This window comes from Camelus bactrianus, chromosome 8 (assembly GCF_048773025.1).
Source record: "Camelus bactrianus isolate YW-2024 breed Bactrian camel chromosome 8, ASM4877302v1, whole genome shotgun sequence".
Lineage (NCBI taxonomy): Eukaryota > Metazoa > Chordata > Mammalia > Artiodactyla > Camelidae > Camelus > Camelus bactrianus.
In genome coordinates this window covers 74,872,930-74,892,610 of record NC_133546.1, presented here as the reverse complement: position 1 = coordinate 74,892,610, position 19,681 = coordinate 74,872,930, and the positions used below count along the sequence as shown (strand labels likewise).

Genomic DNA, 19,681 nt, shown 5'->3' with positions numbered 1-19,681 from the left:
CAAGCCTTGGTGCTCTTCCTCGTGCCCTGTGACCTAGGGGCTCTGGGGCTCCCTGTCTTCTCCCCAAGGTTCCCCAGCTCCCCGCAGGTACCTGGGACCATGCAGCTAGTTCTGACAATGAAATGTACGCAGAAGTGACACGTGGCACTTGGAGGCTGAGGCAGTGAGGACCCCATTCGTGGTTCTCCAGTCCCACTCTCCTCCCAGTAGTGGCTGAGAAGGTGGCGTATATCAGTCGATGCAGCTATGCGGTGGTGATCAGCCCGGTGACCACTTACTGAGGGTCGCATGGAGCAGAACACCCACTCCTCCCATCCGTGCTGGGTGTGCAGCATGAGCAGGAGAAAGCCTCTCTTGGGTTGAGCCATAGAGGTTTCAGGGTGAGTATGTTACACAGCATAGCCCACTTACTGTCACTAATACGGCCAAACATGATCAAATCTCTTATTAATGGAGAATTTCTATATATTAGCTTAGCGCTTTACTTATATTCTTGCTTTCCAGTCTTAAGTGTAAAAATCAATCTGATTTTTAGCATAGGAGTTGACATTAATGAGGTATGAGCAATGGGCCACGCTGTTTTTGTAATTGCTTCGTTTCTGATTATATTCACATTGTTAGCTCAACATCACATATTATCTCAATATGTCATTACTTATTGAGAGCCTCTGTCAAGCCACATTGACTAAAATAACTGCATGTAAAAGAAAAATAAACCCAAAATGGTAACCTCATATTTTGACCTCATTCCAATGGCTACTATCTGGGGCGAGTCATTTACATTTGAGAGCCTTTTCTCCCCTTATCTGTAAAATCTGGGGGTTCAACCAGATGATCTCTAAAGTACATTCTAGCTCTGATATCTTATTATCTGGTCGTGTTCTAAATGTCCTGTAACGGGGGACAGGCTGCCATTTTATTTTTTTATTTTTATCTAGAGACACTGGGGATTGAACCCAGGACCTCATGCATGCTAAGCACACACTCTACCACTGAGCTATACCTACCCCATCCCTGGCTGTTCTTTTAAAGTACTCTTTAGGCTCAGAATTCAGATTTGGAGGAAGACTATTCTGATGGGGCCTTTCACTTATTATGCAAAGTGAAGTCCAGATCCTGTTCTGGAACTGAAAGTTTGAAATCACAAAGAGCTACAAATGCTTTGCCCATAATGTAAAATTTGTGTTTTTTATGTGCGGGTGGGGAGAAAGGCAGGCAAAGATGTATAAAGGAGGCAGGATATTAAAGGATTAAGAGGGAACTGACAAATAGGAGAGTTAAGAGGAAAAGAAGTTTGTTTCTCTGGGAAAGACAGATGGAGGTGAAGGTGGTCTCAGTGGAGTAGGTGTTGTGGCAGGACAGAGAGCCAGAGACAGTCCCTCAGGGACTGTGAAATCCTCCAGCCCTTGCTGCTCAAAGCCTGGTCCAGAGACTCACCGCAGAAGGATGACCCGGGAGCATTGAAAAATACAGCCACTCAGACTCCAGCTGGACCTGCTGATCTAAAACTTGAATTTCTAAAGCATCTCCAGGCGATCCAAGTACACACTCCCTATGAGAAGTGCTGCTCTAACCCATGGAAAGCTTCTCTCTTCTGCTCTCCACGTCCCTGCTATTCCAGGGGAATTTTAGTTACATCCTGCTGCCTGGTCATGAGAAAATTAAGAGAAGGCGAGTGTCAGTGTTCCAGCTTGGAGGGGAGACAGTGGGGACCTTGAGGGGCAGGTAAGGGGCGTGAAGAGGTGCCCGTAGGTGTGGAGTATCGGGGGTGAGCTGGCAGATGGACTGGGCAGGAGCCAGCAGGCTGGATTTGTGGGACAGATGACATTGCCCAGACACACTTGGCAATCCTCAGTTGCAGAACCCCAGTAAGGACTGTGACTGGCTTGGACTGAATCCGGACGGCAAGCATCACTCCTGGCATGGCAGAGCTTTGGAGCACTTGGGTGATGCACTGATTCTAAAGCTGCCTGAAAAATTACTGTCATGGCCAAAGATGCTTAACATTTAAAGCTGAAGCATGGAACCTTCGGCTCTGTAATATTAAATTCTTTTCATATGGTTCCCGTTTGGCATGCGGGCATCTGAGTGACCGCTTCCTCCATTATCCCTGGTCAACCAATAACCTTTGTGCACCCCGGCAAGGAAAGAGGTAAAAGTAAATTTTAAAAAAGTATTACATTTTTAAAAACAAAGTATGTCTGATAATTGTGGTTTCTTGAGGGCTACTGTGGGGTTTTCTGTGTTTTTTAATAATTTTTTTTTTAAAGCAACATGACAAAAAGTGATTTTTCTAACTAGGATTCATGTAATTGCTTTAGGTAGTCCTAGTTGAATATAAATGATACTATCTTCTTGTGCTTTTATTTTTTCCCCACCAAAAGGACTAAATTTTGAAAGGAACTGGTCTCAGTAATACTGAAAAGTGGTTTGAGAAGTCACTTTGATCTTATAAAAACTAAGAATAACTTCAGAGAGTATGCTGAGAGCAGTTGTTTGAGCAAATAGATAAACATTTCTAATTTTCTGGATAAATTAGCTCCAGTCCTTTTTTCCAGATTATTTTCCATTTATGGGTTATTATAAAATATTGAATATTATTCCTTGTGTTATATAGTAAGTCCTTGTTGCTTATCTATTTTATGCATAGTAGTTTGTATCTGTTAATCCCATACTCCTGATTCCTCTCCCTCCTTTTTTCCCCTTTGGCAGCCATAAGTTTGTTTTCCACGTCTGTGAGTCAATTTCTGTTTTGTAAATAGATTCATTTCCATCATTTTTTTAGATTCCGCATATAAGTGATATATAATATTTGTCTCTTTCTGTTGACTTACTTCACTTACTATGATAATCTCTAGGTCTGTCCATTCAGCCTCAGTCTTTTCTTCTTCCTATTTTATTTTATTTTTTTAATTTTATTTTTTACTGAAGTGTAGTTGATTTACAATGTTAGTTTCAGGTGTACAGCGAAGCGATTCAGTTATACATATATATTTTTTCAGATGCTTTTCCATTATAGAAATTGAATATAGTTCCCTTTCCTGTACAGTAGGTCCTTGTTGTTTATCTATTTTGTATACAGTAAGGTATATCTGTTAATCTCAAACTCCCAATTTATCCCTCTCCATTTTACTCAGCCACAGAAAAGAATGAAATAATGCCATTTGCAGCAACATGGATGGAACTAGAGATTATCATGCTAAGTGATGTAAGTTACACAAAGACAAATATCATATGATATCACTTATTTGTGGAATCTAAAAAAAAGATACAAATTTTATTTACAAACCAGAAAAAGACTCATGGACATAGAAAGCACACTATGGTTCCCAAAGGGAAAAGGGGGGGAAGCTCTAGTCTTTTGATATATTTATTTTATTATTCACTTTAGCTATAATGTTTAGTTATAGCAGGGCAGCTTAGTGATTTTAAATCCTGGGTTCTAGAATCAGTCTATCTAGATGGATTCATGGTTTCAATACTCATTAGCTGTGTGACCTTGGGGAAGTTACTTAACCTCTCTGTGCCTCAATTTCCTCATCTGAAGAATGAGAGTGGCAATTTCTTAAAAATGAGCGAAGTGAATTAATACATGTAAAAAAACATAGTACATGCTCGAATACCTGATCTATTTATTGCTTTCTATGGTAGGGGCAACCAAGGGTGCATGGAATTGGGGCTGATTAAGAAAAACATTTAAAATTTTGTCTTTTGGATAGTCTTCCTTTGCCCCCAAAGCTAAAATACTTACAGATTCTCCTTTTTCACCTTTAGGGCCAATGGATCCTGGAAATCCTGGTGGTCCAGTTTCACCCTTTCAAGAAAAAGCAGAAAAAAGATTTTGCATGAGGCCAGATGGGTTCCTCTGTGACTGCCAAGGCCACAGCGACTGCTTGTGCCCCTTCTCACTGTGGGATTTTTCTCTTATCCTTCAAGAGGCAATGGAAAGTTCTGAATCCAGTTAGACTCTGTATCATGATGCATTTGCCAACACTCCACAACGCCTTTAGGTCTTTTAGAAATCCACAAGATTCATTATGACATTTAAATTTATATGAAACCAAAGTTAATTATTTTTCAAGGAAAGAACATTTAGAGGAACAAAAATGATCATTTTGTTTCTGCGGCAGCAATTTTCTTTGGTCATCTTAAAGACATAGATGGTTGAACTGACACAATAATCCAGACTCATTTCATTTCTGACAGTTCTTTCTTTTTTTAGGTGGGGAGAAGTGGAGGAATGGGGAGTCACAAGAAGGAAAACAAGTCTCTCTGCTGTTCCCAGGATTTAGGCAGCACTTAAATGATTGGCTGTGGACAAAGAAGGCATTCTTGTCAATGTGGTGACAGCAGCGCCTTGGAAACATCTAAGAGATTCTGGTCAAAATCACACATTAAAAGCCAGCAGTGTTCCTTGGTGTTCCTTCTTGTATCTTAGTGTTCTTGATTCAGGATGTGGTGGCTAATCTCAGAGGGGTTGGTGTGTAGATTCTACTGCTGTCTGTGTCTGTTCTGGGGATTCGTAGGAAGGCTGGGTTCCCAACGGTAGGCTGGTTCTGTGATTCTGTTCTGCCAGCCAGTGATGTATGACATGGCAGTAAGTCGTGCATGTGTTGAAATTGGACTTCTGGTTAAATCTTTTAATCTACAGAATAAATTGAGTCCCTTCTTTGGCAAAATTATGGTGGGAGATGCAAAGATGATCAAGACTGGGTGCTAAGGATGGTCACAACTATGAAAACTGAAAAGAGATAAATGGGACCTCTTGAGAAGAAAGTTTGGAGTGGACGAACAAATCATTAGTGAAGGCTTAGTATGTGTCAGTCTTGTGCTTTGGGGAAGTTCACCTCGTCTCATTTGATTTTAAGCCCACCATCAACTCTTTGTGCGAATATGACTACACTCATCTTACAAATGAGGAAACTGAAGCTCAGAGAAGTGAAGTGTCTTTCACAAGGACACACAGCTGTAAATGGCATGATCAACTTTTGGCCGCAAAGCCAGGGCTCTTTCCACCACTCGATTATTCTCAACCCTGGTGGCCTGCTGGAATCATCTAAAGCCCTTTTAAAATAATAGCAATGTAGACCCCACCCCGGATCAATCAGAAACATGAGCTCTGCCCCACATCAGAGTCCCTTGAGATGGGGCTTGAGCACTGGCACTTTCTAAAAGCCCTCGGGTGGTGCTAATATATAGCTAGGGTTCAGAGACACCAGGTCTACCCTGGTGGAAGCGGAGATCTGTGAGAGCAGCTTGAAGGAGCTTTAAAATAGAGGTGATCTTACTCTCCTTTGTACATTTATATCAGGCAGTGCATCAAGTTCCCTGTAAACTATTCTAGCTTATTTCTTTGGCTGGGAAGAGGAAACAGTTAGGCCATTGGCTTTTTCTAATTCCACTTAAGATTCTGAAGCCATTAAAAAAAGATTTTGAGTAATCGAAAAGGTCCTTCGAGTTTGAAATACACCTGTCTAACAGAATCAAATTTCTCATCGTTGAGGTCTTAAGAATTCCTGAGTAACATATGTTTCCTAATGAACATAGCAGAACAGAAGCCAGCTGTTTTGTTTCAAGAAATGAATCATCATTTAAATACTTTAAAAGTGCCACAACTCTCTGTGCTCAGCTGTCTGAAGTGACAAGCATTGTGGCTTTTTTTCCCCCTCCTTGGTCTGCATGAGTCCAGCAGTAATTGCTTAAAATGTAGTGGGTTCGTTACGGTGGTGTAGGAATTCTGGAAGCTATCTGGTTACAGGAAATAATGCTAATGTTCTAGCAGTACAACCCGAGACACATAAATGACATTATTGCTGTGTAATCAATTCGGGGGGATGTCCTTTTAAGAATGTCAAGGTTTTGTTTATTTCACTTTTTTTTTCTTGCAGCAAATTTCATTTTCAATGGTCAGTCTATAAGAAGCCCCTACTTTCTGTTGAGACTATCTTTGAGCTTTCTTTCTTTTTTTTTTTTCCTGGTGACGGATGTATGATCTTGTGAACAGATCAGCTGCACTGATTTACGATGCACAGAAGTCATATTTTCTTGGACTCATGTCAAAATACTCTGCCCTCAATCAAAAGGGTTTTTACAGGGCGAATGAAAGAGGGTAGCACTCCCAGGCCACGTTCCCTCAGAGTATTTTCAAATCTACTCATCTCTGTCCGTGGGTTTAAGGTGCATTGTGTTTTTCTCGAGAGTGGCGCATGCGCGCTGAAGCCAAGGGCATCACAATTTCAGGATCGAACAGGAGTGAAACATCTTTCTGAGTGGGCAAGTGAGCCTGTCATCTTCACAGCTAATATAATTAAACCTGTGAATGATGACCATGATAAGGCCATGGAAGTTCATGGAAGTTCACCAACATTTTAATTTTAAGCTGTTTGGAAACAATTATTTGGTTAAACCACAACTGTTCCATTCTAAAACCCCACCCGCAAATGCTCCGGAGGCAGCTTAAGTTTGCACACTTAAGAAGACACAAAAATAGAGCCCGAGGCATTTTGTCGAAAAGGCCTTCAGATTGTATTTGCCACCTGGAAGGATTCATGCAACATCTAACTGGAAACTGAAATGTGTGATCTAGTTTCCTTGATCTGCTACAGCACCTTCCCCTTGATGTGTTCCCTTCCTTGTAGTCAGCTACTCAGGGGTCTTCACTTGGAAGCTGATTTCCGTCCTGCCTGTGGTCGGGAGGCAGGGAGGCCGGTGCCCACCGCAGGCTGGACGTGGAGACCCACGTGGCGGCGGGACCGCCCTGACGCGTGAGTGTGTGAGTTGGTGTGAAACCCCAGATGGTTTCCCTCACTTTGAAAATTTCATTACCTTCTCTCCTTTTGGGCCACCAGCTCCATGCTCACCAAGGTTTCCCTAACATAAAACAAATAAAAAAAAAGAGAGAATCCATTTTTAAAAATGCTTTCCATTCCTACTTTAAATGTACAAAGAGTCGGGTAATTGCACTGTCACAGCTTTTTTTAGAAACCCTTTCAATCACTTTTGCCCCTCTCATGTTCTGTTAAATGTTCCTGAAAAACACTAACTTTAGAGACCCTACCTTTCCTCCCAGGAGATGACTCTGGAGAAATATCACAAAATTAGCAATACTCCAAATTAATGCCTGGCAGCCTCACCTGGCCCCCAGTCACTCACAGATACGACTTTCTAGTGTTAGTAAGGACATCTCTGTTGGTCAGTATAATGGACACGCATTGATTGACCTCGTGGCTGCACCTGCCACACTCCTGACTTGTATTATATGGCCCTCTCCTTGTTGCCTCCTGTCTCTCTGACCTCTCCTCCTTGTCCATCACCTAACCGGCCAAGGTCGGGCTTCCTCAGGACTCTCTCCAGGCTCCCTCTCTGTGACTCAACATTTCCTCCCACGCACTCTTATCTCCTCTCGGGCTCAGGCGTCACCTACACAGAGACAGACACATCTGTAAACCCTGCCCACATCTTCTTTCTGGGTTTTGACCCACATATTTATTTTTCCACTTGATGTATTCACTTGTAAACTCTAGAAGAGATTTATATTCAATACATTCAAAGCTGAATTAAAAAGTACAACAAATACAAGCATATATGAGTGAGAAATATAAGAGAATTACATCACGTTGTTAACACTTGTTAGTTCAGAAGTCGGAGAATGATCAGTGACATCTTTCTAATGTAAACCTGCAGTTAAATCTGGCTTATTAAAATGAGTGGTCATTTCACTTTCCAATTAAAAAAAAAATCTGAATTCATCCTCTCCTGTCCATAGAACTCTTTCTTCTTCAGTCTGGGTGTCACTGTTAACCCAGCCCTCCTCTATTCCTCAAGTATGATGTCACCAGTCTAGTCACCTCTGTCCCCCCAAATCTCTTCTCTTCACTCTACCTGCCTTCAGTGGGAAAGCCACCATCATGTCTTACCAGGATTATTGCAATGGCTCCCCAAATGATCCCCTATAATCCACCCCCACTGTCCCCACATACCCGTTCTCTGTATAATGTCAGACAGTGATCTTTAAAAGATGTTCTGACCTCCTTCCTTCAAAGCCTTAACAAAGTCATATAAAGGTCTTCTCGCAGTCCACGATGACCTGGAATTGAATGGCCACCCATACCCAGTCCCGCTCCTAACATCTAGGAAGGACTCAATAAATACTTGTTGGATAAACAAGCCAATAATTCGAATTTATGTGTTTTTTCCTACTGAAGTTCTTTTTTAATTAAAAATACATGTGTAGTTCGAAAAAATTAAAAGCACAGAAATATTTAAACAACCAACATACACAGAAGCTCCCATTCAGATCACGGTGGCTATGGTTTAACCTTTTAAATGTACTTTTCATGGTACTCATGCAGCTCCAGTGAAAAATAAGTAGTTGATAACTGCATTTTTATTGGTCTTGTGACAGATATTCTCTCATTTTTCCTACTTACCTTTGATCCACAATGCCTAAATTGAAACTAAAAATCATAGTCTCAAGATCCTGGGCTATAAATTATTACAAGGACATATCTGAAAATGAAGTTTGACACTCCAAGACGCATACGCGAAGAATCGGCAGTTACATAATGGTAAGTTGTTTGAATGCCAGCTGCAGATAGACGTAACAATTTTAGGAATTTCCTGAAATTACTAACCATTTGGGCCTGGTGCCAATCACTGTGCACAGCCTGTCAGAGCCTCTCTCTCCCTGGTTGTGCTTACGCACACGCGGTGGTCTGGGATACAATTTGTCCGGAGGTGGTCGTTGGGTTGGGAGGCCCCATGCTCTTGGCTTGCAGAGCAGAAAAGCACTCAGAGTACATTTGGTGAGAGAGCATCTCACAGTGTAGACCTTGGTTCGGGTCCTCCTCCCCATCTGACCCCGCAGCAATCAAAAGGGCATCAGAGATGCTGTAGTTGGGATGAAGAAATGCCTCTGTAGCACCAACTCATGTTATTCCATCCATATACTCTATCGTTCTAAAATTATGATTTTTCTGGAGGCTTTCATATCCAGAGAAACAATGGGTCACTTACTGCCTAGCAGAGCACCATGTGTTTGCTTCACTCAGTTGCTAAGTCAGGAAATCCATCTAATCAAGGACCCTCAGTGGCCTCTGCAGGTGTTCTCCATTCTTGGGCTAACAATACTCAAGGCAGAGGCAAACTTGAACTTCAGTAGCATTTATTTGTTGACATGTGAGATTTTCCTCCCTTGCTTTCTCCCAGCTAATTGTACAAGACGATTACTTGGCTCTACAGAAATAATAAGAGACACACACCTCGTGTTTCTGGTGCCTGCGGTTCTGCCTTAGATGCAATTCTAATTTTACTGGGTCACTTTGTACCTTGCTGTCATGTTATTTGAATGGATTCTCACAACCTTTTGAATAACTATAATAGCTGTGCAGTTTTGAACGTGCTTGTTTAAAAGTTTCTGTGGTGAACTGGTGAGGGTTGTTGTGTGGGGGGTGCTACTCAGCCTGCGCATTTCAGGAGTTCTGGGGAGATGAAGACGGCAGAGTAGGAGGATTCTGAGCTCACCTCAACCCCACGGGCACATCAATACTACACCTGCCTGTGAAGCAATTCTCATGGAAAATCAAGTAGAGACTGACAGAAAGACTTACATAATCAAGACTGTAAGAAAGATCTACACAAAATCAGGTAGGGAAGGAAGAGAAGTGATCAGGTGTGGACCTGTGTCCATACAGAAGGGGACCAGAAGAGGAGGGGGATTGCACAGCCTCAGAGATCCTCCCTGAGGAGTGGGTGGGTTTGAACCACATTTTGGGCACCCCAGCCTTGGCTTCTCATATCAGGAGGATGATTCCCCTTAGCTGGTTTGAGGCTGGTTTGTCAGTGGCACTGACAGTGTGGCTATAAGAAACCTAGTGTCTGCTTGTAAAGAGCACACACATGCTTCCTTACTCCTGAAACAATGTGGAGAAAGCAGATGAAAACTACCCAGGACTCTGACTTGTCTCCTGAGGCCATGCCAGCATGTGCCCCAGCTCATGCTGTGCACCTGGTCCAGCTCTGCTTGTTCCACTTGCTCCATAGTGCAGTTGCACACCAGTACAAGGACTGCCACGCCCAAGGTGGGTGCACAGTTGTAGGGGGTGGAATGGGCTTACACATGGCACAGCATCTGAATGGGGGATAGTGGTTATTGCTGGCACTTAAGGAGGCAGCAGGATGGGAGCTGTCCAGAGCTCTGATGGTGCCGAGACCACTGTAGCCTATGCCCTGACCCACTGAACACCCACTGTAGCCCCTCTTGCTCCAGCACTGCTCCCATCTTGGGCAAGGGTACTGGTACTGGGAGGAGGGAGAGTACACACTTAGATGGAATGGAGCCAGCTCTGACTTGACCCCCAGGGCTTCTGCTCCAGCAACTTGGAATCTGCCCCAGTCCCCAGTGGGGCACTAATGACCACTGAGCAGAGGACAAGCCTCAGCTCACACCTCGCTCTGGCTCTAGCCTTTACATCTCCAGCTCCCTTCCTACCAAGGTGGCAGCTGCCAGCACACCCAGGAGGAAGATGTGACCTGTGCTTACTTCAGATTCAGCTCTCCCATCAAAGCCACAGCACACACAGACTGTATAGGGATGATCCCACACAAATACACCCCTTCAAGACTGGGACAGGTAACTGTTTCACCCAATTTCATACAGGTAGAGACAGTTAGCAAAATGAGAAGACAGAGGAATTTGATTCAAATGAAACAAAAGAAACCCCCTGAAGAAAAATAATGAAACAGAAATAATTTATCAGCTAAAGAGTTCAAAGCACTAGTAATAAGAATGATAGCTGAATTAGAGAAAAAAATGGATAAACACACTGAGAATTTTAATAATAAACTAGAAAATATAAAAAAAGAACCAGTCAGAACTGAAGAATACAATAACTAAAATGAGAAACACTAGAAGGATAAACAGCAGACTAGGTTTTCATTGACACATAAAAGATACAGAAGATAGAATAATGAAAATCACCCAATCAGAACAAAAAGAAAAACAAATTTTAAAAAGTTAGAGCAGTTTAAGTAACTTCAGAGACAACATCAAGTGTATGAACATTCACATTATGGGGTCCCAGAAGAAGAACAGAGAGAGGGGTTGAAAATGTATTTAATTTCATCAAATTGTATTTGATGAAACTGTGGCAGAAAACTTCCAAAATCTGAAGAAGTAAAAGATTTCCAGGTACAGGAAGCACAGAGGGTCCCAAACAGGATGTACACAAACAGACCCACGTCAAGACATATAATTAAAATGGCAAAAGTTGAAGATAAAGAGAGAATTCTAAAGGCAGCAAGAGGAAAACAAAGAGTCATATACAAGGGAACCCCCATAAGTCTGTCAACTGATTTTTCTACAGAAACTTTGTAGGCCAAAAGGGAATGGCATGAGGTATTTAAAGTGCTGAAAGGGAAAAAACCTACAACCTAGAGTAATCTACCCAGGGGTTATAATTTAGAATTCAAGGAGAGATAAAGAACTTGTCTGACAAGAAAAAACTAAAAGAGTTCATTAATATTAAACTTATCCTAGAAGAATAGGATAAAGGGTTAAAGGGTCTTCTTCAAGTAGAAAAGAAAAGGTTATGATAAGAAGTAAGAATCTATAGGAAAGGAAAAATCCAACTAGTAAAGGGAAATATAGAGCAATGGCTGTGACTCAATTACTTAAATAAGCTAGTACAAGATTAAAAGAAAAAAGTTGTAAAGTTGACTATAGTAATGAAGAGATAAATATAAAGATGTAGACTATGATATCAAAAACACAAAATGTGGGGGAGGGGAATAAAAATGTAGATTTTTTTAGCATGTGTTTGAACTTAAATGATTACCAGTTTAAACCAAGCAGAAATAGTTATAGGTCAATGTATATGAACCCCACAGTAATCAGAAATGAAAAACCTACAGTAGGTACACAAAAACTAGACAGAAAGGAACACATGCATATCACTAAAGAAAATCATCAAAATACAAGGGAAGAAACTAAAAGAAGAAAACAAAAGAGAAGAATTTCAAAAACAACCAGAACAAGTTACAAAATGACAGTAAGTACACACATGCCAATAATCACTTTAAATGTCAATGAACTGAATGATCTAATTAGAAGAAATATGGTGGCTGATCGGAAAAAAAGAAAAAACAAAAACCAAGACCCATGTATACAATGCTTACAAAAGACTCACTTCAGAGCTAAGGACAGATACAGGCTGAAAAAAAAGGGGACGGAAAAAGATATGTCATGCAAACAAAAAAATGGAGATAGCAATAAATACAAAGGAAAGCAGTCATAGCAATACTCATATCAAACAAAATCGACTTTAAAACAATGTCTATAGTGAAAAACAAAGAAGGGCATTATATAATGATAAAGAGATAATTGCAAGAAGAGGATACTGTACTTGATAACATACATGCATCAAATACAGAAGCATCTAAGTATGTAAGGCAAATATTTGCAGATATAAAGGGAGAAATTGATAATAATACAATAAACTAGAGGAATTTAACATCTCACTTACAGCAATAGATAGATCATCCAGACAAAAAAATCAATAAGTAAACAGTAGTCTTAAGTGACATGTTAAACTAGTTGTACTTAATAGATATCCACAAGACATTCCATCCAAAACCAGCAAAATACACGTTCTTTTCAAGCGTCCTTCAGGATAGATAACATAATCGACCACAAAACAAGTCTCAACAAATTTAAGGGGATAGAAATTACACCAATTATTATTTCCAACTACAATCATATGAAACTAGAAATTAATTACAGGAAGAAAACTGGAAAAACACAAACATGTGGAGACTAAATATGCTACTGTAAAACCAATGGGTCAATGCAGAAATGAGAGAGGAAATCAGAAAATTCTTCAAGATAAATGAAAATAAAAATACAACTTCCCAAATTCCATGGGATGTAGCAGAAGTTCTATCAGGAAAGTTTACAGCAGTTCAGCCCCACCTCAAGAAACAAGAAAAACCTTAAATAAACAACCTAACCTATCATCTAAAGGAATTAGAAAAAAAGGACAGTTCGAAGGAAATGATAAAGATCAGAGAGGAAATAGAGACCAAAAAACAATAGAAAAGATCAATAAATGCAAGAGTTGGTTTTTTGAAACTATAAACAAAATTGGTAATCTTCTTTGAGGCTCATCAGGAAAAAAAAAAAAAAAAAGAGAGGACCCAAGTAAATGAAATAAGAAATAAAAGAGGAGAAATAACAACCAATCCCAGAGATAGAAAAATCATAAGATAATATTACAAAGAGTTAAAGGCCAATAAACCAGACAACCTAGAAGAAATGGATAAATTTCTAGAAACACAATCTTCCAGGACTGAATCAGGAAGAAATAAATAATCTGAATAGATCAATCACTAGTAGTGAAATTGAATTTATAATAAAAACACAGCAAACAAAGGTCCAGGACCAGATGAATTCATAGGGAAATTTTACCAAACATATAAAGAAAAGCTAATATGTATCCTTCTCAAACTATTCCAGAAAACTGAAGTGGAGGGAATACTCCCAAATTAATTCTACAACACCACCATTACTCTGATGCCAAAACCAGATAAAGACACTACAAAAAAAGAAAATATCTCTGCAAAATATGGATTCAAAAATTCTCAACAAAATATTAGCAAATTAAATTCAACAATTTATAAAAGGGATGCAGGGATGGTGCAGTATCCACAAATCAATCAATACGATACACCACATTAACAAAAGGAAGGGTAAAAATCACATGAGCATCTCAATAGACATGGAAAATGCATTTGACAAAATCCAACATACATTCATGACAAGAAATCTCATCAAAGTTGGGGTAGAGGGAACATATCTCAACATAATAAACACCATTTATGACATACCCACAGCTAACATTATACTCAATAGTGAAAAGCTGAAAGTCTTTTCTCCAAAATCAGGAAGGAGACAAGGATGCCCACTCTTGCCACTTCTATTTAACATTGTATAGGAAGTCCTAGACACAGCAATCAGACAAGGGAAAAATAAAAACAAAAATAAAAGGCATCCAAATTGGAAGAAAAGCAGAACTGCCACTATTTGCAAATGACTTGATACTATATATAGAAAACCTTAAAATCTCCACCAAAAAACTATTAGAACTAATAAATGAATTCAGTACAGTTGCAGGATACAAGATTAACATATAAAAATCTGTTGCTTTTCTATATACTAACAATGAACTATGAGAAAGAGAAAGCAAGAAAAAAATCTCATTTAAAATCAAATCAAAAAGAATAAAATACCTAGGAATAAACTTAACCAAAGAGGTGAAAGGTCTATATTCTGAAGTATAAGATGATAATTAAGGAAATTGAAGAAGATACAAAAAAAAAAAAAGGAAAGATATCTCATGTATTCGTGTATTGGAAGACTTAACATTATTAAAATGTCCATGATACCCAAAGCAATCTGCAGATTTAATGAAATCTCTATCAAAATATCCATGACATTTTTCACAGAACTAGAACAGATAGTCCTAGAATTTATATGGAACCATGAAAGACTCTTAAGAGCCAAAGTCATTTTGAGAAAGAAAGAATAAAGTTGGAGTTATTACACTTTCTGACTCTAGACTATATTAAAAAGCTACAGAAACAAAAAACCATATGGTACGGCACAAAAACAGACACATAGATCAATGGAACAGGACAGAAAGCCCAGAGATAAACCCACGCACCTATGGCCAATTAATCTACGACTAGGGAGGCAAGAATATACAAAGGAGAAAAGACAATCTCTTCAATAAGTGTTGCTGGAAAAAAAGGATGGTTGCATGTAAAAAAAATGGAATTAGAGCATTTTCTCACACCATATACGAAAATAAACTAACAGTGGATTAAAGACCTAAATGTAAGACCTGAACTCATAAAACTCCTAGAAGAAAACATAGGCAGAACACTCTTTGACATAAGTCAAGGCAGTATTTTTTTGGATCTGTCTCCTAAGGCAAAGGAAACAACAGCAAAAATAAACAAAAGGACCTAACTAAATGTAAAAGCTTTGGCACAGCAAAAGAAACCATGGCCAAAATGAAAAGATAACCTATGGAATGGGAGAAAATATTTGCAAATGATTTGACTAATAAGAGATTAATATCTAAAATATCTAAACAGCTCATACAACTCAGTATCAACAAAACAAACAACCCAATTGAAGTTGGGCAGAAGACCTGAACAGATATTTTCCCAAAGAAGACATACAGATAGCCAACAGTTGCATGAAAAGATTATCAACATTGTAAGCACAAGAGAAATGGAAATTGAAATCGTAAGATATCACTTTCCAGTTGTCAGAATGGCATGGTCAAAAAGTCTACGAATAACAAATGTTGGCAAGGTTATAGAGTAAGAGAAAAGGGAACACTTGCACCCTGTTGGTGGGAATGTAAATTGGTGCAGCCATGGTGAAAAATCCTTAAAAACTAAAAAATAAAACTACTGTTGATCTAACAATTCTACTCCTTGGTATAGATCTGAAAAAACAAACAAACAAACACACTTATTCAAAAAGATACCTGCACTTCAATATTCCTAACAGCATTATTTACAATAGCCAAGATACAGACACAACCTAAGTGTCCATCAACAGAAGATTGGATAAAGAAGGTGTAGTATATATATACAGAGGAATATAACTCAGCCATAAAAATTATGAAATTCTGGCATTTGCAACAACATGGATGGACTTAGAGGATATTATGCTTAGTGAAGTAAGTTGGACAGAGAAAGACACATACTGTATGTTATCATTTATATGTGGAATCTAAAAAATAAGATGAATAAATATAACAAAACAGAAACAGACTCACAGATACAAGGAACAAAGTAGTGTTTACCAGTGGGGAGAGGGTTTGCGGGAGAGGCAAGATAGGGGTAGGGGATCAAGTACAAACTATTGTGTATAAAATAAATAAGCAACAAAGATTTATTGTACAGCACAGGGAATATAGCTAATATATTATCATAATTTCCAATGGAGTAAAATTTATAAAAATATTGAATCACTATGTTGTACACCTGAAACTAATATAATAATGTAAATCACCTGTTCTTCAATTAAAACTTTTTTAAAAATTAAAAAATAAGTCTTGGATATGAGAACACGTCCTCTGTCTCTTGTGGGCAATAGTTGATGGAACTTTGGAATCTGTAGCTAGGCAAGTGGGAAGATACAAGCTATTTCAGGCTCCCTGAAAAGGGTATTCTTTGGAAAAAAGGGAACATCCACACATGTACAGGCTGAACCATAAGAGATGGCCATTTCTGTGGGCTCCTAAGGGCCACATATCAGGAATTCCTTATGACTCAATCTAATAAACAGACCACCTCACAGGACAAAGGGTCATTAAAAATCCCCCAGCTTAGTCCTTGGGGGACTTATTCAATGCTAAGCATGAGGGAGGGACATAAAGTTAAAATAAAAACATGTTATCTATTATTCACTGTATCGTGTCCACTACCCCCATTCATATGTTGAAGTCCTAACCCGTAGGACTTCCGCATGTGACCTCTTTTAGAAATAAGTCCTTGCAGAAGTAATTCTTTAAGATGAGATCATACTGGAGTAGACTGGACCCCTAATTCCATATGACTGTGTCCTCATTAAAAGGAACTTTGGACACAGAGACATGTATGTGCACAGGGATGACACCATGTGAAGATGGGAGTCTTGCTGTCACAAGCCACGGAGCTACCAGAACCTGGGCAAGCCCTGGAACCAAACACTCTTGCACCTACAGAGACAGTGTGACCCTGCCAACACCTTCATCTTGAACGTGCAGCCTCTGCAAGTGTGAGATGGCACATTTCCAACACGTAAGCCAATGTGCTTGTGATGCTTTGTCAGAGTAGCCCTAGTGAGTCAAAATATGACATGTGGCCTCGGAGAGCTGTGCCCACATGGAGAGAAACCCTAAGGGCGTCTCTAAGCCCACCTTCTCAGTTACTCGCAGGAACACCACCGTTCACCAGCTCCGGTGGTGGCCCACAAGGGGAGGGGCGGACCCAGGGGAGTTTCAGCGTTCTCTGTAATCATGCTAAAATCCGAAAATCCATATGACTGTGCCTAAATCCATGATGTCTGCCAAACTAGTGGATCCTGGGGCACTGGCAGGGAGAGACAGGAAGCCGGGGCTTAAATTTTATTTCTAAACCTTCCAGACCCAGAAGGGCTGCCTCTAGCGTGTCCACGGAAGTCTTCAATTTCTGTGCCGTGTTTTGGGTTTAACTCACTGCTCAGGAAGACCTTGAATATTTGATTTTGGAGAAGTGTTTTCTGTCCTTTCTAGCCTGCATCTATGGAAATGAAGTTGTGATTTGATACTTGAAAGGAAAAACAGATTATGTTGCTAGCAAATTGGTTATTTGGATCAACAATTTGGAGACGTGAACACTGGAATTGGTTGCTGGGAGGCACAGCATCAATCTCCAACAGATGAGACTCATTCTCTGCAAATTGCCCCGAGTGTGCTGTTGTAAGATAACCAACTACACATTTTCAACGTGGATCTTTAAGAACGGTATCAAATGTTAAATCTGCCGGTACTTGGCCTCCACCGATAATGCCATTTTTTTTTTTTTCCTTTCCCATCTAGAGTGTTGTAGGGAGCTCTGGATCTGATGGCTTTAGCAGTTGACAGAGCCTATCAAATTTTTATTAAAATTCCCAGAGCTGGAGACAAGGCAGAGCAGTTTGCTGGACGGTGAGCAGATTTTCCTTAAAGGAAACAATATGCTCAGTGTTTTTGCTTCTTTGCAAACAACCCTGCAGGATGGGAGCAGCCGATTTGCAAATTATTTTTGTGATGGAGAGGAAAAGCTACCTTTTATTCTTTGCATCTTCAAGTGGATATGCAAAAATACATATGAACATATAATCGTCCAATCTTCCTCCTAAGCCTCTCTCTATTCCTCACTTCCCTCTTTTCTTCTCCAATTGACTTTTGGATTTGTGCTGTAAGAAAAAAGGGCTTCTTATACCTAAGCTGCTCCCTCTGATGATGTAAGTAAAACTGAAGGGGAAAAAATGAACTCTTGTATAAGGGCCAAAGGATTTGCCTTTGAGGATTTTCCTCGAACAAGGGAAAGAGCCGGTGAGCTATTTCGGGTTAAAATGGGGAGAAGAGTATGAACGGTCTGCTTCTCATCCTCCTGTGGGCAGCTGGTTCAGCAGGATCCAGGCTGCAGGACGGCTGGAGCTGCTGCAAACTGGTGCACTGAGGGCTAGGATACAAGTGCAGACATTACACACATCAACGCCAATTTAACAGGGAAGAGTATTTTAACCTTGGGATGACATGTTGTATGTTTCCATGCATGGCCCCTCACTGAATCTCCAGGAAAGTTTCACTCAGGGCTGCCTTTCTCTCTATGCTTATTTGCTACAGCCAGACCATCAAGCCCGCAGTGAACTGCAAATGGAAATGACCTCCTCATCCAAAACAGATGAGGGCGAGGTGGGGCGGGGAGGGACCCTGCCAAGTGAAAATGTGCATCTCACTCATCATGGCAAATCTGGGCCTGTCTTTTGAGATGCTGTGGGTGAGGAGCTGGAGGCGACAATCCAGGAAGGATGCTCACTGGGAAGGCGGACCCCACCTCGTCCGTCCATCCTGGTGGGATCTCAACGTAACAGCTCTATTCCTAGAAGGAAACAGTCAAGTATTTGGAAAGCCACCTTCCATTAATTCCCAGATGGGTCTAAAGCCTTCTGATGTTAAATGGTAATAATGTTTCACTTGGGGAAGAGAAGCTATAGTCTCTCCTCTCTCTCCAGTTAAGCTCCAGCTCTAAGGTGACTACATTTGAGCAGACGTGGACTAAATACCTTTGAGCCTCAGTCCCGTAATGGTTAGTAACAATAGCTGGAGTTCTCTGAGGTGAGTTAATAGCTAAATTCAAAGAACTAGTTTACTGTTAGCAGGACTTTCCATTTGCCTGCTCTGGTCAGCCCTATTTTGGGGGAAACATAACCTTAAAGTTAAAAAACAATGTACATTCTCAACTTTAGACTCTAAAATATAAATGCACTATATATCTTCATTTAAGGGAAAAGTGACTCCTCAGCAAGAAAAAATATAGATAGAAGTAGCGTTGGGAGATCTGTAAAGATATGAGCTTTAAAAGTTTTGCAAGGGACAGCAAATATTTAAGTGGTTAAGTAGCAACTTGGTAAGTTTTATACCGAAGGTGGTAGTAATATAATGTGTTCTTTAAATTTTTCTAGCTGACCGTGTGACATCAGAGCCAACTCATTCTCATTATTTTGAAGCATTTATGATAAATCCTATTTTGTACCAGTAGACGTCATTACAGAAAAGCACTGTGTTTCAATTGATTAGATTTAGATATGCTTCTACGTTTTTTCAATGTGGGCCAAGCCTTCATGTTTTGAAAAAGCTAGTAAAGGTCTATTCAGGATATGTTTAATAAAGAATCATAAAATATACCTCAGACATTCTTACTAATATAATATTCCCTGGAAAGTCTAAGTAAATGAGAAAATTTAAGATAGGATTATTCAGGAAGTGTAAGAGACTGTCCATACTTTTTTTTTTTTTTTTTTTTTGGCTTGTTTGCTTGTTTTTGCATTTCTTGGTTGAAATGTAGTTGATCTACAGTCTACAATGTTGTGTTAGTTTCC

The 19,681-nt window shown here is 39.9% G+C and overlaps 1 protein-coding gene across 1 annotated transcript in view; it reads right to left on the bottom strand.

The window, feature by feature from the left end:
- The window catches only part of COL19A1 (collagen type XIX alpha 1 chain), a 325,408-nt gene that overhangs the window by 78,019 nt on the left and 227,708 nt on the right, over positions 1-19,681 (bottom strand). Inside the window, exons 18-19 of the mRNA XM_010967573.3 lie at positions 6,826-6,870; positions 3,752-3,814 (exon numbers count right to left, since the gene is read on the bottom strand). Coding sequence (XP_010965875.2) covers positions 3,752-3,814; positions 6,826-6,870 — 108 coding nt within the window. The remainder of the gene's footprint in view (positions 1-3,751; positions 3,815-6,825; positions 6,871-19,681) is intronic.